The sequence below is a fragment of the Suillus paluster genome (assembly GCF_016628075.1).
Source record: "Suillus paluster strain FC165 chromosome Unknown EDB91scaffold_16, whole genome shotgun sequence".
NCBI lineage: Eukaryota > Fungi > Basidiomycota > Agaricomycetes > Boletales > Suillaceae > Suillus > Suillus paluster.
The window spans coordinates 686,943-698,584 of NW_024537576.1; the positions used below are offsets into that span (position 1 = coordinate 686,943).

The 11,642-nt window shown below is 51.0% G+C and overlaps 4 protein-coding genes across 4 annotated transcripts; 1 reads left to right on the forward strand and 3 right to left on the reverse strand.

Annotated features, from left to right (window-relative positions):
- Positions 1-588: 588 nt before the first annotated feature.
- Positions 589-3,152, forward strand: EDB91DRAFT_1123982 (hnRNP A1-gamma isoform). Its single transcript, XM_041318343.1, has 8 exons — positions 589-712; positions 765-1,137; positions 1,526-1,566; positions 1,636-1,670; positions 1,741-1,866; positions 1,917-2,171; positions 2,223-3,030; positions 3,118-3,152. The coding sequence occupies exons 1-7, from the start codon at positions 670-672 to the stop codon at positions 2,814-2,816; spliced, it is 1,467 nt and encodes a 488-aa protein (XP_041179049.1). The 5' UTR covers positions 589-669; the 3' UTR covers positions 2,817-3,030; positions 3,118-3,152.
- A 587-nt stretch (positions 3,153-3,739) lies between these two features.
- Positions 3,740-6,631, reverse strand: EDB91DRAFT_1220913 (Golgi complex component 7-domain-containing protein). Its single transcript, XM_041320901.1, has 2 exons — positions 6,559-6,631; positions 3,740-6,497 (listed from the first exon to the last, which is right to left on the reverse strand). The coding sequence occupies exon 2, from the start codon at positions 6,447-6,449 to the stop codon at positions 3,906-3,908; it is 2,544 nt and encodes an 847-aa protein (XP_041179050.1). The 5' UTR covers positions 6,450-6,497; positions 6,559-6,631; the 3' UTR covers positions 3,740-3,905.
- On the reverse strand, positions 6,632-10,123 carry EDB91DRAFT_1123990 (uncharacterized protein). The gene is made up of 11 exons (XM_041318344.1): positions 9,991-10,123; positions 9,752-9,907; positions 9,305-9,719; positions 9,127-9,244; positions 9,033-9,069; positions 8,765-8,933; positions 8,374-8,564; positions 8,123-8,284; positions 7,634-7,996; positions 7,066-7,525; positions 6,632-7,011 (listed from the first exon to the last, which is right to left on the reverse strand). The coding sequence occupies exons 1-11, from the start codon at positions 10,069-10,071 to the stop codon at positions 6,809-6,811; spliced, it is 2,355 nt and encodes a 784-aa protein (XP_041179051.1). The 5' UTR covers positions 10,072-10,123; the 3' UTR covers positions 6,632-6,808.
- Positions 10,124-10,275: 152 nt separating this feature from the next.
- Positions 10,276-11,628, reverse strand: EDB91DRAFT_1123996 (TAFII28-domain-containing protein). The gene is given in 7 exon segments (XM_041318345.1): positions 10,276-10,664; positions 10,724-10,763; positions 10,783-10,821; positions 10,876-10,963; positions 11,019-11,231; positions 11,268-11,397; positions 11,438-11,628. 7 exon segments carry the CDS (start codon positions 11,565-11,567, stop codon positions 10,522-10,524), a joined length of 783 nt encoding a protein of 260 aa, XP_041179052.1. The 5' UTR covers positions 11,568-11,628; the 3' UTR covers positions 10,276-10,521.
- Between the last annotated feature and the right edge of the window lie 14 nt (positions 11,629-11,642).

An 11,642-nucleotide genomic window follows, 5' to 3' on the forward strand; every position in this document is an offset into this window, starting at 1 on the left:
AGGTCTCTCGCTTCTGATTGTCGTACACGTCCTGTCATTTTTCTGTCACGTCAACTATTCTTACTTTCAGTCAATTCTGCGCATGTACTTTCATCAAGGCATTGTACTGAATGTACACCAGTATGATTTTGCGGTGTTGGAATAAAGAATTATGTATTTCATGTTGTAGACAGGAGGCATTTATGGAGCACGGTTGTTCCGCTGATATACATACTCGTCGTACATGACCCCCAGGTGTCGCAGTGAGTGCTCAGGAGTCAGGACCACATCCAAACAAGAGTTAGTACCTTGGTCCTTCCGCAGCATGTTGGAAAGCGGCAGAAGTGGTTATTCTGCCCCCTAAGCTATCTGCTAACGCTCACCTAGATTAAGTACTATCATAAGTTTCAACTTGCAGAGAGAGTATAGATCGTGTTCAAGGGGTATTTCCCATTGAGATTGGGCTAGTCAAACCTTTCGTATATGTAGGCTATGGTGATAGCTCGTAACAAATTTTATTTTCCAAAAAATGAGCTCTATTTATAGGTTGTTTGGTCGAGCATCATGCTACCTCAGAAAGTGCACAGGACTCGGCATTTTAACTCTTTACCTTGGACAGCGACCACGACAAGTACTCAGCCACACGGACAAACCCTCGACTAACTAACCGATCCTTGAAGGCTCATTGACATGGCAAACTCAAAGGAAAACCCAGATTCCGACCTCTACGGAGGTGAGCATTATTACAGGGCATCGGCTCTAGGGCAACTACTCACATTGTACAGACTTGTATGATGACGAGTTCACTGTGCCACTGGACGATGAGGCCTCCCCCACCACCGAGGCCCCTCCACACGCAGACAAGAATCTTGAACCTGTGAAGACGGAGACTTCAACATCAGCTACTTCTGCGTCATCACTACCTGCTAAACCTCAGCTTTCAAAAAGCGACTATGCTTTGTCGTATTCAGCCCAGGTTGCAAAGCAGTTCTCTGTGTACCAGCAGACACCGAGCCAGGAGCGTATTCAGAAGCCACCTTTGCCACTCCCAGCAAATCCAAGTGCGCAAGGTGGGCCATCGGCAATAGCAACACACGAAGGACCGACCGACAGCCATGCAGACAGGCCTATACGACCTTCAGAAATGAAAGATGAAGGGTAAGTGCACGCTTTGCTATATGTCATAGTTATTTTGCGTTTGTATTCTCCTGGAGGCGAAGCACTTCTAGACTCTGTCTCCGCTACACAATAGTTTACCCTTGTCGTTCTTTCATGAGAGAAGAACGAACGAGGGCCTACCAGTTACGGTACATGCCGCTGCACTGCTACTACTGCTTACAGTCGAGCTTACTATCTGCACCTACACACTGCGCATCGCCTATGCTGCCTATCTTTCATACTCTCGTGGCTACTTGCTATATGATTGGTCACTAATCACTTATATCTTTCTGGATACTTCCGTGGACCCATCGACACCTCTACTCTTACTACTTGCCTTGCGTCACCTACGGATCCTTGCCACACATATGGTCTTCACCTCCGATAGCAAAATGTTTATTGGCGGCCTTAACTGGGACACTACAGATGGTATACATCCATGCAATGGAATCAAAATCTATCTACTGACTACTGCCCTATGTGTTCTTCCATGAGCAGAAGGTCTAAGGACATACTTTTCGCAGTTTGGCAAGGTAATTTATTTTTGGCTTTGAGCTGTCGATTAATGCTGTGCGCGGGGTATGATACTGACGAGCGTTCAAGGTGGATGCCTGTACGATCATGCGCGACCCAGACGGGCGTTCAAGAGGCTTCGCCTTCTTGACCTTCGATGAGCCGGAAAGCGTAAATGCTGTCACCGGAAGGGAACATATTTTGGACGGGAAGGCTGTCAGTGTCTCCGCCGTGCAGCCCTTTCAATTCCACTAACACAGCCATAGATTGACCCAAAACGCGCGATTCCCCGAGAAGAGCACCTAAGAAATACGCGTTACTTCGTCGGTGGTCTCGCGCCCACTACCACCGCAGACACGATGCGCGAGTTTTTCACACGGTTTGGGAAGGTCGTTGATGCGACAGTCATGGTCGATCGCGAGTCAGGCCGTTCCAAAGGCTTTGGCTTCGTCACCTTTGAGGACTCGAATAACTCTGACGAATTCGTGGGGAAACTCGGGTTGATGTTGGATGACAAGCAGGTACATATGGATGCGCCTCCTGAACATATTATCCTCTCAATATTGTAACAGATCGAAGTCAAAGCCGCTCAACCCCGAAGCCAGCGCGATCAAGCGCGAAACATGCAACAGGGCAACCGCGAGCCCTATTTCAACGACTCCGACTCACGCACGCCAAACACTACCGCCATGGGCTTCCCACAACAGCCTAACCCTGCAGCCACGAACATGCTTTATCAGCGTGTCATGAGTCAAATGCCGATGATGGGAGCGGCGAACATGGGGATGATGAATCCCATGATGATGGGCATGGGCATGGGAGGCATGGGCGGTCTGAATAGTATGGGAGGCATGGGCGGTGTGGGTGGTATGGGCAGTATGGCTGGCATGAACGCCATGGGGATGAACATGATGGGCGGTATAAATCCAATGGGTGGTATGGGTATGAACGCCATGCGGATGGGGATGCCAGGGATGGGGATGATGAACGCCGCGGGCACAGGTGCGGGGATGGGGATGAACAACATGGGAATGCGGATGCGGCAGGGCATGACAGGCGCTGTTACCCCGAATGCGAATGCAGGGCGTATGACAATGAACCAGGGACTGGGTCCATCGAGAATGTCGAGTCGCGGACAGCATTCATTCCACCCATATGCACGATAGTACACTGGTGTATTTATTTGCTTTGCACTTGCTGATCTGTACCATATATCACCACTAGTTATTAACTATGCATGACGAGCGCATAGCGAACTCGAACTTGTTCTTGAAGCTTGAAGCTTGAAGCGCGCCGTTTGTTTGCGTCTATAAGTAGTTAATACTAGTGACGAAGGAACGATTGTCTTCCTTCGATTGGTCAGGCTAGGGGAGACTATTACTGCATAGTATTTGGCAAAATAGGATATCGGGTTTGTAGCATGGCACATCAATTTGGAACATATTTACGCTGTACGAGAGACCATACCTCTATCTCATCCTTTGCGGTTCCTCATGGAAAGCGTCACTCCAGGTCCAGGTAAGCCCCTCTGCGTACCACCAATAGCCAGTGTTGTCCCAAGGCTTTCAGCCGTCAGATTGTTCCTTGATACCAAGGTAGAGACGTCGGTGTTGCTTGATGAGGATGGGATGGTGCCGGAGGGCACTGCAGTTACACATAAAGCTGTAAGGATATCCATCTCGTTACACAGGAGGTGGATGAGGGCACCGTTTGAAATTGTGGCAAAGGCGCTAGTACTTACCCTACAAGTTAGTGACATCATCCCAGCTGCTGCACGGCGGCGGGCGCATCGTCTCTTCTTCACTTTACGGTGTCGACAATCGCGAAGCATATCGTCCCGATTCCAGAAGTATAGTTGCCAGAATGCCTTCGTCACGTCACTGAATATGCTTCCGTACTGTAGGACTTGCGACTGACTATAGACAATTTTCGAACATAGCTGTTCCTTCTATCGCTGGAGAATTCGATTTTAACTCCCAAATAGATGTTGACGAGATTTCGGACGACCTGCCTGCGGGCAATATCAAGCCTAAACATTTCGAGCCACTCTCCTGACCTAGAAATTTCGACCGAGGACGTTCCTCGCAGCGGACCAAAAGAAAAAGCCGTAGAATTCGCGAGCGTTAGTCTCCCGTAGGTAGACCCAATAGAAGGAAGACAGTGGTTCCTATGACACCGTAATTCATAATGTACTCAGTCGAACCTGTGTTTGGCTAGAACAAAATGCACAAAAAGACCTTCAGCAATCACTATCATCACGTCCACCCTCTCATCTTCGCCACTAGAACTAACACCTGATCTCCAGGTATTTTCTCCCCGACCACTCGATTTCCTTCCTCGTCGTTCATCCCCACATACTCTTTCCACCTATCCAGTTCCTCATATTCAACATTGAGTGCCCTAACGATATTCGACATATACCCAAGATCCGATGAGAGCTGTGCTGCGCCTGAGACGGAGAGCGTGCGGATCTTCGGTAGGACGTTGCTGGTAAGATAAGATAGAATAGAATGTCCGAGGGAGGACAGCCAGGCTGCCGCAACTGCCTCTGGGCTCAGCACTACCGGCTTGAGCGGCAAGACAAGCGAAGCCCGTCGATTGTGCCCAAGCTCAGGTGACTGCACATGCATCTGTTCGCCGAGACCACTCAAATATGCTTCATCAACATTCGGGAGTGTGTTGAGCGAGAAGCCCAGTGCATCGTCGTCCGCATACACTTCAAAGAGCCGCGGGAGATTTAGTAGCCCCTCCGCAACGCGTTGCACGATCTCGCTGGGGGAAAGCGAAAACACAGGCACATGCAAGTCACTGGCCGTGCGCATGGACTTGGGATCACCCGGTGCTGCCCAGAGGGCAAGAGATGCATAGGATGAGAGATATGCGTGCAAGGGGGCAAGAAGGGTGTGCTGGAGGGACGATTGAAGGGCCCTGGCAAGGGATGCAATAGATGCACGTGTTGTGGTGAGCAGTGGTACGGGGGGCTGAGATTCCGCAGAGGATAAGAGAGCATGCAAAGCTGCACTATTCAGGGGGGACTGCGCCAGGAGCAAACCAGCACCTTTGGTTGCGCCAGGCGTATACAACCCGCCTTCGTGCTGTGCCAGTCGGAACGCCGTAGCTATCTGTACGAGTGCAGCTCGCAGCTTGCTTTCAAAGGTCGCAAGTCGGTCAAGCACGGCCCGTGTTGACGCGAGGAGATGTAAAACGAGTTGGATGTTGCTCCAGTCCTGCGGGGAATAATCCAGATCTGCGAGATCATCTTCAGATTCCGCCGGGGCACTTGAAGGAGCAGAAAGATTTGCAGTCAGGGATTGGGTCCAAGAGTCAACCAAGGACGAGAGAGACAAGTCCAACGCGGAGACGAGTCCTGGAGCAGCATATCCATACGTGAATGCCATGCAGCGTACGAGGCTTTCCTCTGCGACACTAAACACATCAACCGCGCACTCGCGAAGAAGACGGGCGCGGTCCGCGTTTGGATTTTTGTTAGGAGTGAGTGTGGAGGCAAAATATAGCTCATCAGAGAGGAGGCGCCGCTCCAGTGTGCCATACTCAACCTGGAAATCTAGAAACGCCTGAAAGAGTGTTTGGTCCCAGTCAAGCGCATCATTGAGCGTGGACTGCTGCGCTCGTGAGAAGTTCGTGGCTGAATTCGAGCGCCAGGACATGGACATACGCATGGAGCGGCGGCGTGTGTGCTTCGGAGGCAAAGGGCCATCCGAAGGATTGTCTGTAGGGATAACGGAGAACTGTATTTTCTCCATGATCTTGTCTGTGCTTGCCGCGAACTCCTCTGTCGTTTTGTAAATGGATATGACATCCTTGAGAGCAGATGAACCGGCGGTGTTGAAAAGGGACGCAAGGCGTTGCGGACACGAAGGCTGCAAGGTGGACAGAGTGGAAGTGATGAACGTCGAGAGCGTGATTTGAGGATCAGGAAAGATGGCAGGAATAGACGTGCGCTCCGCATTGACCACAAGCAGGAAATTCGCGCAAAAACTTGCCCAGAAGGCACTGAACGTCTGCTTCGGCACCGCAGGCACTAACGGTTCCGTGTCTTCCAGAACTTCGCTCTGCCACGACGCAACCAACCCTGCTCTCCGAGAGCCAAAGTAATAGTTCCTGAACTCGCTCTCCCTCTGTATGTTAGCAAATATGCCGTAAAAACTCCTGCAAAGCGCCGTATCGCCCGAGTTGATCGCGCCAACCAACGCAGAACTGAGAGCAGCCTCGAGTTGGTTTTGGAGGGACACCATCAGCGCACGGCGGGGCTCGTATTCCGGGGTTCCAGCAAACACAGGCATACTCCTGCTAGCCTCGCTCAATCTCTCAGCAGCCTTGTCATATGCACGCTCCGCCAACAATGCAGTAACCTCGGCCTCTAAGCTGGACCACGACTCTGCCTCACGCAGCACATCCCTTACGGCCTCCATCCGTCGTTTTGCAGTGTCAAGAGTCTGCAACTTGTCGAGAGCAGCAGAAGTCCCCGTTCCAGCTGGAATGCGGGCGGTGACGGTATCGAGAGCAGAATGTAGGGAAAGGGCACCATCGCGCATGAAATGCAGGTCATAGGTGAGACGGGGAGCGCTGCGCGACACCTCGTCGATTGTGCGCTCGAGTGCAGCGGAAGTTGTTACTGCTGAAAGGTCTGTGGCTGTCAGCAGGTCTGCCAGCAGCGACTCGAGAGTAGCTAGCGGAACATGGTTGTCCTGCGGTGTAAGTGTGTCGTTGAGCCATGTGAGCACGTCGGGTACGTCGTCTAGCTCCTGCACAAGTGCGGACGCTGATGTGGATGCCATATACGCTAGAGTTTGTGCCTATTGTTGTTTGCAATGCGGTGTAGAGATCTGAAACTCACAAAGTCACATCAGTTACTTAGAAGTCTGGAGCTGAAACGCCGGAGCCCACTTTGTATACGAATGAGCAGAACGTAGAGCAGGGTGTTACACTGGTATTGCAATTGTTGTAATCAATGAAAACAGTTCCAAAAGAAAACATAAATAGCAGGGTTGGATGATTGACTACAGAAGCTAATATACAAATTGGTTGAACATGATGTGAAGGAATGAAATGGACATCTTCTCTAACCACAAGTACTTAAAATGAAGCTCGAGACAGATTAGTAGCAGAACCACAAGTGCCAATTATCAAAAGAACCCTAATGCACCCCATTCACAGCTACATTCACTCTACCTTCTCGCAGATGCTGCGCCGTGCGCTCAGCAGCCGCGTCATACACGTATTGCGTAGGTCTTCCCCATAAGGCATTTGCATGATCCCCACCGCGTGTTTCCTCATCTGAGTCCAGTGCAACGGATTCGCGCCTCGGCTCGTAGTACAAGTCACTCGAGTCGTATTGTTCTACATCCATCACGCATTAGAAACCACGCAACAACAGATGAAAACGTAACATACCATCTTCGGCTTCCTCAACGACCCTCCTCTTCCCAAGCGCCTTCGCGCTTGGTCGTATGGGAGATGTAACCTCTTCTTCATCTACGTCGTTATCCTCCATGTGCAGCCGTTCCAAAGCACCACCCATACTTTCCAGCGAATTCCCCCTTGATGCACGTACGAGACCACCCCTATCTGGCGAGGGTGGGCGTGACGGGAATGCAGGCGAACGAGGTCCTATGGGCGGAGGTGGCGGAGCGAGCAGTGTCGGTGTGCTCATAGACTGCGGTGGTGAACCGTAGTGTGAGTGGGCAGGAGAAAGCGCAGGAGGGACCCGAGGAAGGGGATGAGTTTGTGATGGGACAACAGGAGGGAGATCGGGATGACGGGGCGAGCCAGGTGGCGATGGCATCGGTGATGGCGTGCGTGAGGAACCACCATAATCGTGGTGAGATTCTCCAAGGTACTCATTTTCGATGTGCTACACGAAATGTCAGTCTCAGCCAGGAAGAAAACAAAACGACGAAGCGGGAAAATGACAAGGAAAACGAATAACTCGGGTGGAGAGAAAGATAGAAAAAACACTCACTCTTCGGTCCATCTTCACATCCCTCCTACTAATTTCAACGGCCACCCGCTCCTCCGCAACCCGCATAACATCATCATACATCCTCATCGCCCCAAACAGCGCCTCATTCGCTTCAAGCAACGCGCCAAGAAGCTCCTCCTCCGCAGTCTGCTCCTCTCCATCTGCATTATATAATTTCGCATCCCCGCCATGGTAATCACGACTCGGTGGAGAACTGAATTGAAGGTCAAGCTGCGATTTCGTACGTCCGTTTCCTTCTGCATTCCTTTCTCGGTCAAGGCGTGATCGTTCAGCGCCTGCAGATGCCCATGGGATTTGGGTATATATGAGTTCTTGCGACGCGCGGCATTTTGACAAAAATTCCTATGAATTAGTCAGATTGAGATTGTCAGCGTGGAAGTTAGTAAGAGAAGGGTCATAATGCCACGCGAAGGTGATGTGGCAGATCGACAACATGGAGATCATAAGTAACTGAGAGATCACACGTACCGGTATTAGGCTCCCTTCTATCTGCTCCGGTTTCGTGTATGTAAGCAATTCGCAAAGGACATTCGCATTTCCTTTTGCGATTTTGCATTCCTGGAACAAACGCTTCATGTCCTCTTCAGGAGGAATAACGCCACGCTGGTGGAGGCTCTTCCTTGACGGCCGCTAATAGATCACCAGGACAAAAAGTGTGCAAAAAAATAAAGCAAGAGGATTGATCAGGGTACTGTCATAAACCAGAACGAGGCACTGACCTCCCCTATCGGCGGACGCGTTGGAACGATGGGAGGGCTAAACATAGCATCCTCTGTGTCGAAGGGAATGCCCACATCGGGCTTGTCAGCAGGTTTCAATCGCGTCCATAGTGCACGGAAACCGTCCCTATCACGGTCGCGATCTTTGAGTGAAAACGGCGATGGTTCGGATTTGGGTGAGGGGTGAGGACCTGTGAAGAAGGACAAGCAAGATAGTCAGTAACACTAAAAAAAACGTGGGTTTTGATGGAATGAGACCGATAAAGACGGGTTTCCGAAAAGTATATGGAGTAAACGGCAGATGAGAACGATAGTTCGAAAGATATCCAGCAAAGGGGGATGGTTCGAGAAGTCGAGAACGGATTCAGCGATAGATAAAAAAAACACATACGTGAACTGGTGATGAACGCTGCAGCGGCAAGCACCTCCATTAGTCGTTCTCTGACGACGGGGCTGGTTCTTGAGCTTATGAGCACGTCCTCGAGGGTGTCAATGAATTTACGGGAGCTGATCTGAGTAAGAAAGATGTCGGAGGCGTTGCGGAGCATTATTGCCCATAACTGTGCGAACGGTAACGCAAATTGGATGGAGACCAGATGAGTATGAATTTTCCAAGGTGAGAGATCAAGATGAAGCAACAAGACGGGGGTAATGCTTACCCTTGCAGCAGATAATTGAGATTTGGGTTCTGCATATCTGTACGCCAAGCACCCTGTCAGTGGTATAAAATTGAGCGTTAGCTATGAAACGCACTTGAATTCTCTCCTGAGGGCTTTCATAGCCTCCTTTGCATTCGCTTCATTAGAAGACGCGCGCTCGCAGACCTCGAGCACAAGGGTCCAGTCCTCCGATGAAGTTGCTGTAAGGTACCCTACAGCCGATATCAGTTCACGCGGACATCAAATGTACGGTATCGGCTGAAGGAACGCACCGATCATGCGCGTAAGCTCTGAGGGGTTATCCTCCTCGCGCCAAATGCGTTCCTTGTCCTTTTCTCGCTCCCTCTCCTTTTCTCGTTCCTTTTCCTTCTCACGAGTTTCACGCTCTTTATCACGTCCACGCTCCCTGTCTTTATCTTTGTCCCTGTCCCTGTCACGCATAATTCCGTCCCAGAAACTCTTCCTCTCCTTCTTCTCTGCCCTGTCCCTGTAATCGTCTGATACTTCATGGCCGTGGTGTGAGTGGGAATGTTGAAGGGCGAGGTCCAAGTGTGGATCAAGGGACTTCAGTATACCGAGTACAGCAGGTGCAGGCTGCGCCTTCTGAATCTTGCGTCCGTCTCTCCGCACGGTATGGGTTGGGTTTGGGTTATTAGTCTGGGGTGGGGGGCAGTGTGACCTGTGGCGCTATACGGGCTATTAGAACGCGGGGGTAATACGATAGGTGGGAGCGAAGCAAGAGAAGACGAGCGACTTGGTATCGTTGGAGGCACTGCAAACTGAGGATACGGACTAGAAGGGACAGGGGGGTCAGATAGCATCTCCCAGTCACGGTGGTCTTCTGAGGGGCGCGGGGGGCGCATAGGTGGTGCATCCTATGGATATAGATCAAAATTCGAGTCAGCAATATTGCGAGTTATGACATAGATGAAGTTGCCAAAAGTGATCAGAGACGTACATCGTCGATGACAACATCAGCATCTCTATGCGACGTTACCTTTTGCTGCTTTGCTTTGTCCCGCCCGAATAGTTTCTTCATTGGTAGGAATTGAGCTTGGGAGTAGATGGATGAGGACTACAAGCTTCACCTCACTTACACCCGAGGCTGTGTATCCACAGCTACTGCTGCCGTCACGTGACAAGTCATATCCTTCATCGCGACTGCCGTGTTCGACTTAATTCCCGGTAGCGTCGGTCAATGTAGTCTTGGCTAGTTTCATGATCTTGACAGCACCATCGGACACAGCTAATCATTGGCATCAGAGATTGCACTTGTGGACTGCAAGCAACATGTATGGCTTTTTGGCAAAATCATGACCTAATATCATAGCGCTTGTACAGGCCCATCAGATCACTTTAACGCCCTGCACCATCATGTCCATATACTTCTATCTTGCTATCGAACGCTAACAAGTGGCCCCCCGGTGCTAATTCATGTCCAGGTTGCCACTTCATGATATAATGGTACCGCAAGTCTGATCATCACGCGCTACCTGACAAACAGCCGCTTCCCTCGCGTTGGCCGTGCACTCCCCACACGACCGGTCTCTGCCTGATACATTCGATACGCTTCACGAAGGTGGTCTGGTGTAAGGGGGCCGGTATCGTTGCGCTTTGATTGGACATGGCGAGCTAAGTTCAAGATAAATGAGAACACATCGTAAGATATGGTGCATAACTAAGAAGCGCACCTTTTTCTACGATCTCGCCAACAAAGACTTTTGCAACACCCTGCTACTATTTGCGCAACGGGCTGAGAGACCTGCTGTCCCGTCGTTTGCTGTATGACCTATCCATGACGTCATAAATGAGACTGCAATATCATGTTATCATATACCCGCACCTTCCGTATAGCCTGCTTCGGTAGCGCGTGACGTCGATAGGCTTCAAAGCGTTCGTACTGTCCCGGACTGAAATTGTCCATAAGAACCCTAGATTATCATGAGCACGACACATTGTCAAACCGAACAAAATACATCAAGTTACTTCAGATTATCTTTACTCTCACTCTGCCATGACAACTGTGCAGAGTAGTCATCATCCGCCATTGCAGGCAAAAGCTCGTCTTCACCCTCTGCATCCTCGTCTGGGGCACCCGCGGGACGCGCAGCGGTCGCAGGCTGTGGAGTTATCGCATCTGTCGAAGAAGTGGCAGCAGTAACAGGCGGGGGCTGCGTCGCCATAGGTTCATCATCCCCACTGTCCATCGACACATCTCAGCGATTGCAGCGCTACTCGACCCAGCAGGGACAGTCACAGTAGATGTCGAGCCGGTGGCAGTGGCACTTGCAGGGACTCCGGAGTGGCCCATTGGGCCGGGTGAATCGCATTGCAGGTGTAGGGGTTGCTAGGCCGCGGATTGTGCCTGGGGGCGAGGGGAATCGGTGGACACATTGGGGAATGACACCGCGAGGCTTGGCGTCCGCGTTTGGCACCTGTTCCACGACCGCGGGTTGGTGCTGGCGCTGGCGTCGGCGTTGCTGGAGTGCTATGAGTCATCTGGATGAACGATGTCGGCGTGTAAGGGGTTGTCATCGTTCTGCAAGGTTAGTATTAATGTTTGTCTCCAATACTCAGGCTCTAGGAGAATTCAAGTGGCACTTCCAAACA

Coding starts and splice junctions, on each gene's coding strand:
- EDB91DRAFT_1123982 (XM_041318343.1), top strand. CDS start 670: ATGGCAAACTCAAAGGAAAACCCAGATTCCGACCTCTACGGAG. Junction 1,671..1,740: donor ACTTTTCGCAGTTTGGCAAG/GTAATTTATTTT, acceptor CGAGCGTTCAAG/GTGGATGCCTGTACGATCAT. Junction 2,172..2,222: donor TGATGTTGGATGACAAGCAG/GTACATATGGAT, acceptor ATATTGTAACAG/ATCGAAGTCAAAGCCGCTCA.
- EDB91DRAFT_1220913 (XM_041320901.1), bottom strand. CDS start 6,449: ATGGCATCCACATCAGCGTCCGCACTTGTGCAGGAGCTAGACGACGTA.
- EDB91DRAFT_1123990 (XM_041318344.1), bottom strand. CDS start 10,071: ATGAAGAAACTATTCGGGCGGGACAAAGCAAAGCAGCAAAAGGTAACG. Junction 8,934..9,032: donor CTCAATTATCTGCTGCAAGG/GTAAGCATTACC, acceptor CCGTTCGCACAG/TTATGGGCAATAATGCTCCG. Junction 7,012..7,065: donor CGTTGAGGAAGCCGAAGATG/GTATGTTACGTT, acceptor TGATGGATGTAG/AACAATACGACTCGAGTGAC.
- EDB91DRAFT_1123996 (XM_041318345.1), bottom strand. CDS start 11,567: ATGACAACCCCTTACACGCCGACATCGTTCATCCAGATGACTCATAGC. Junction 11,398..11,437: donor CGGACGCCAAGCCTCGCGGT/GTCATTCCCCAA, acceptor CCTCGCCCCCAG/GCACAATCCGCGGCCTAGCA. Junction 10,822..10,875: donor CGAAGCAGGCTATACGGAAG/GTGCGGGTATAT, acceptor CGTCATGGATAG/GTCATACAGCAAACGACGGG.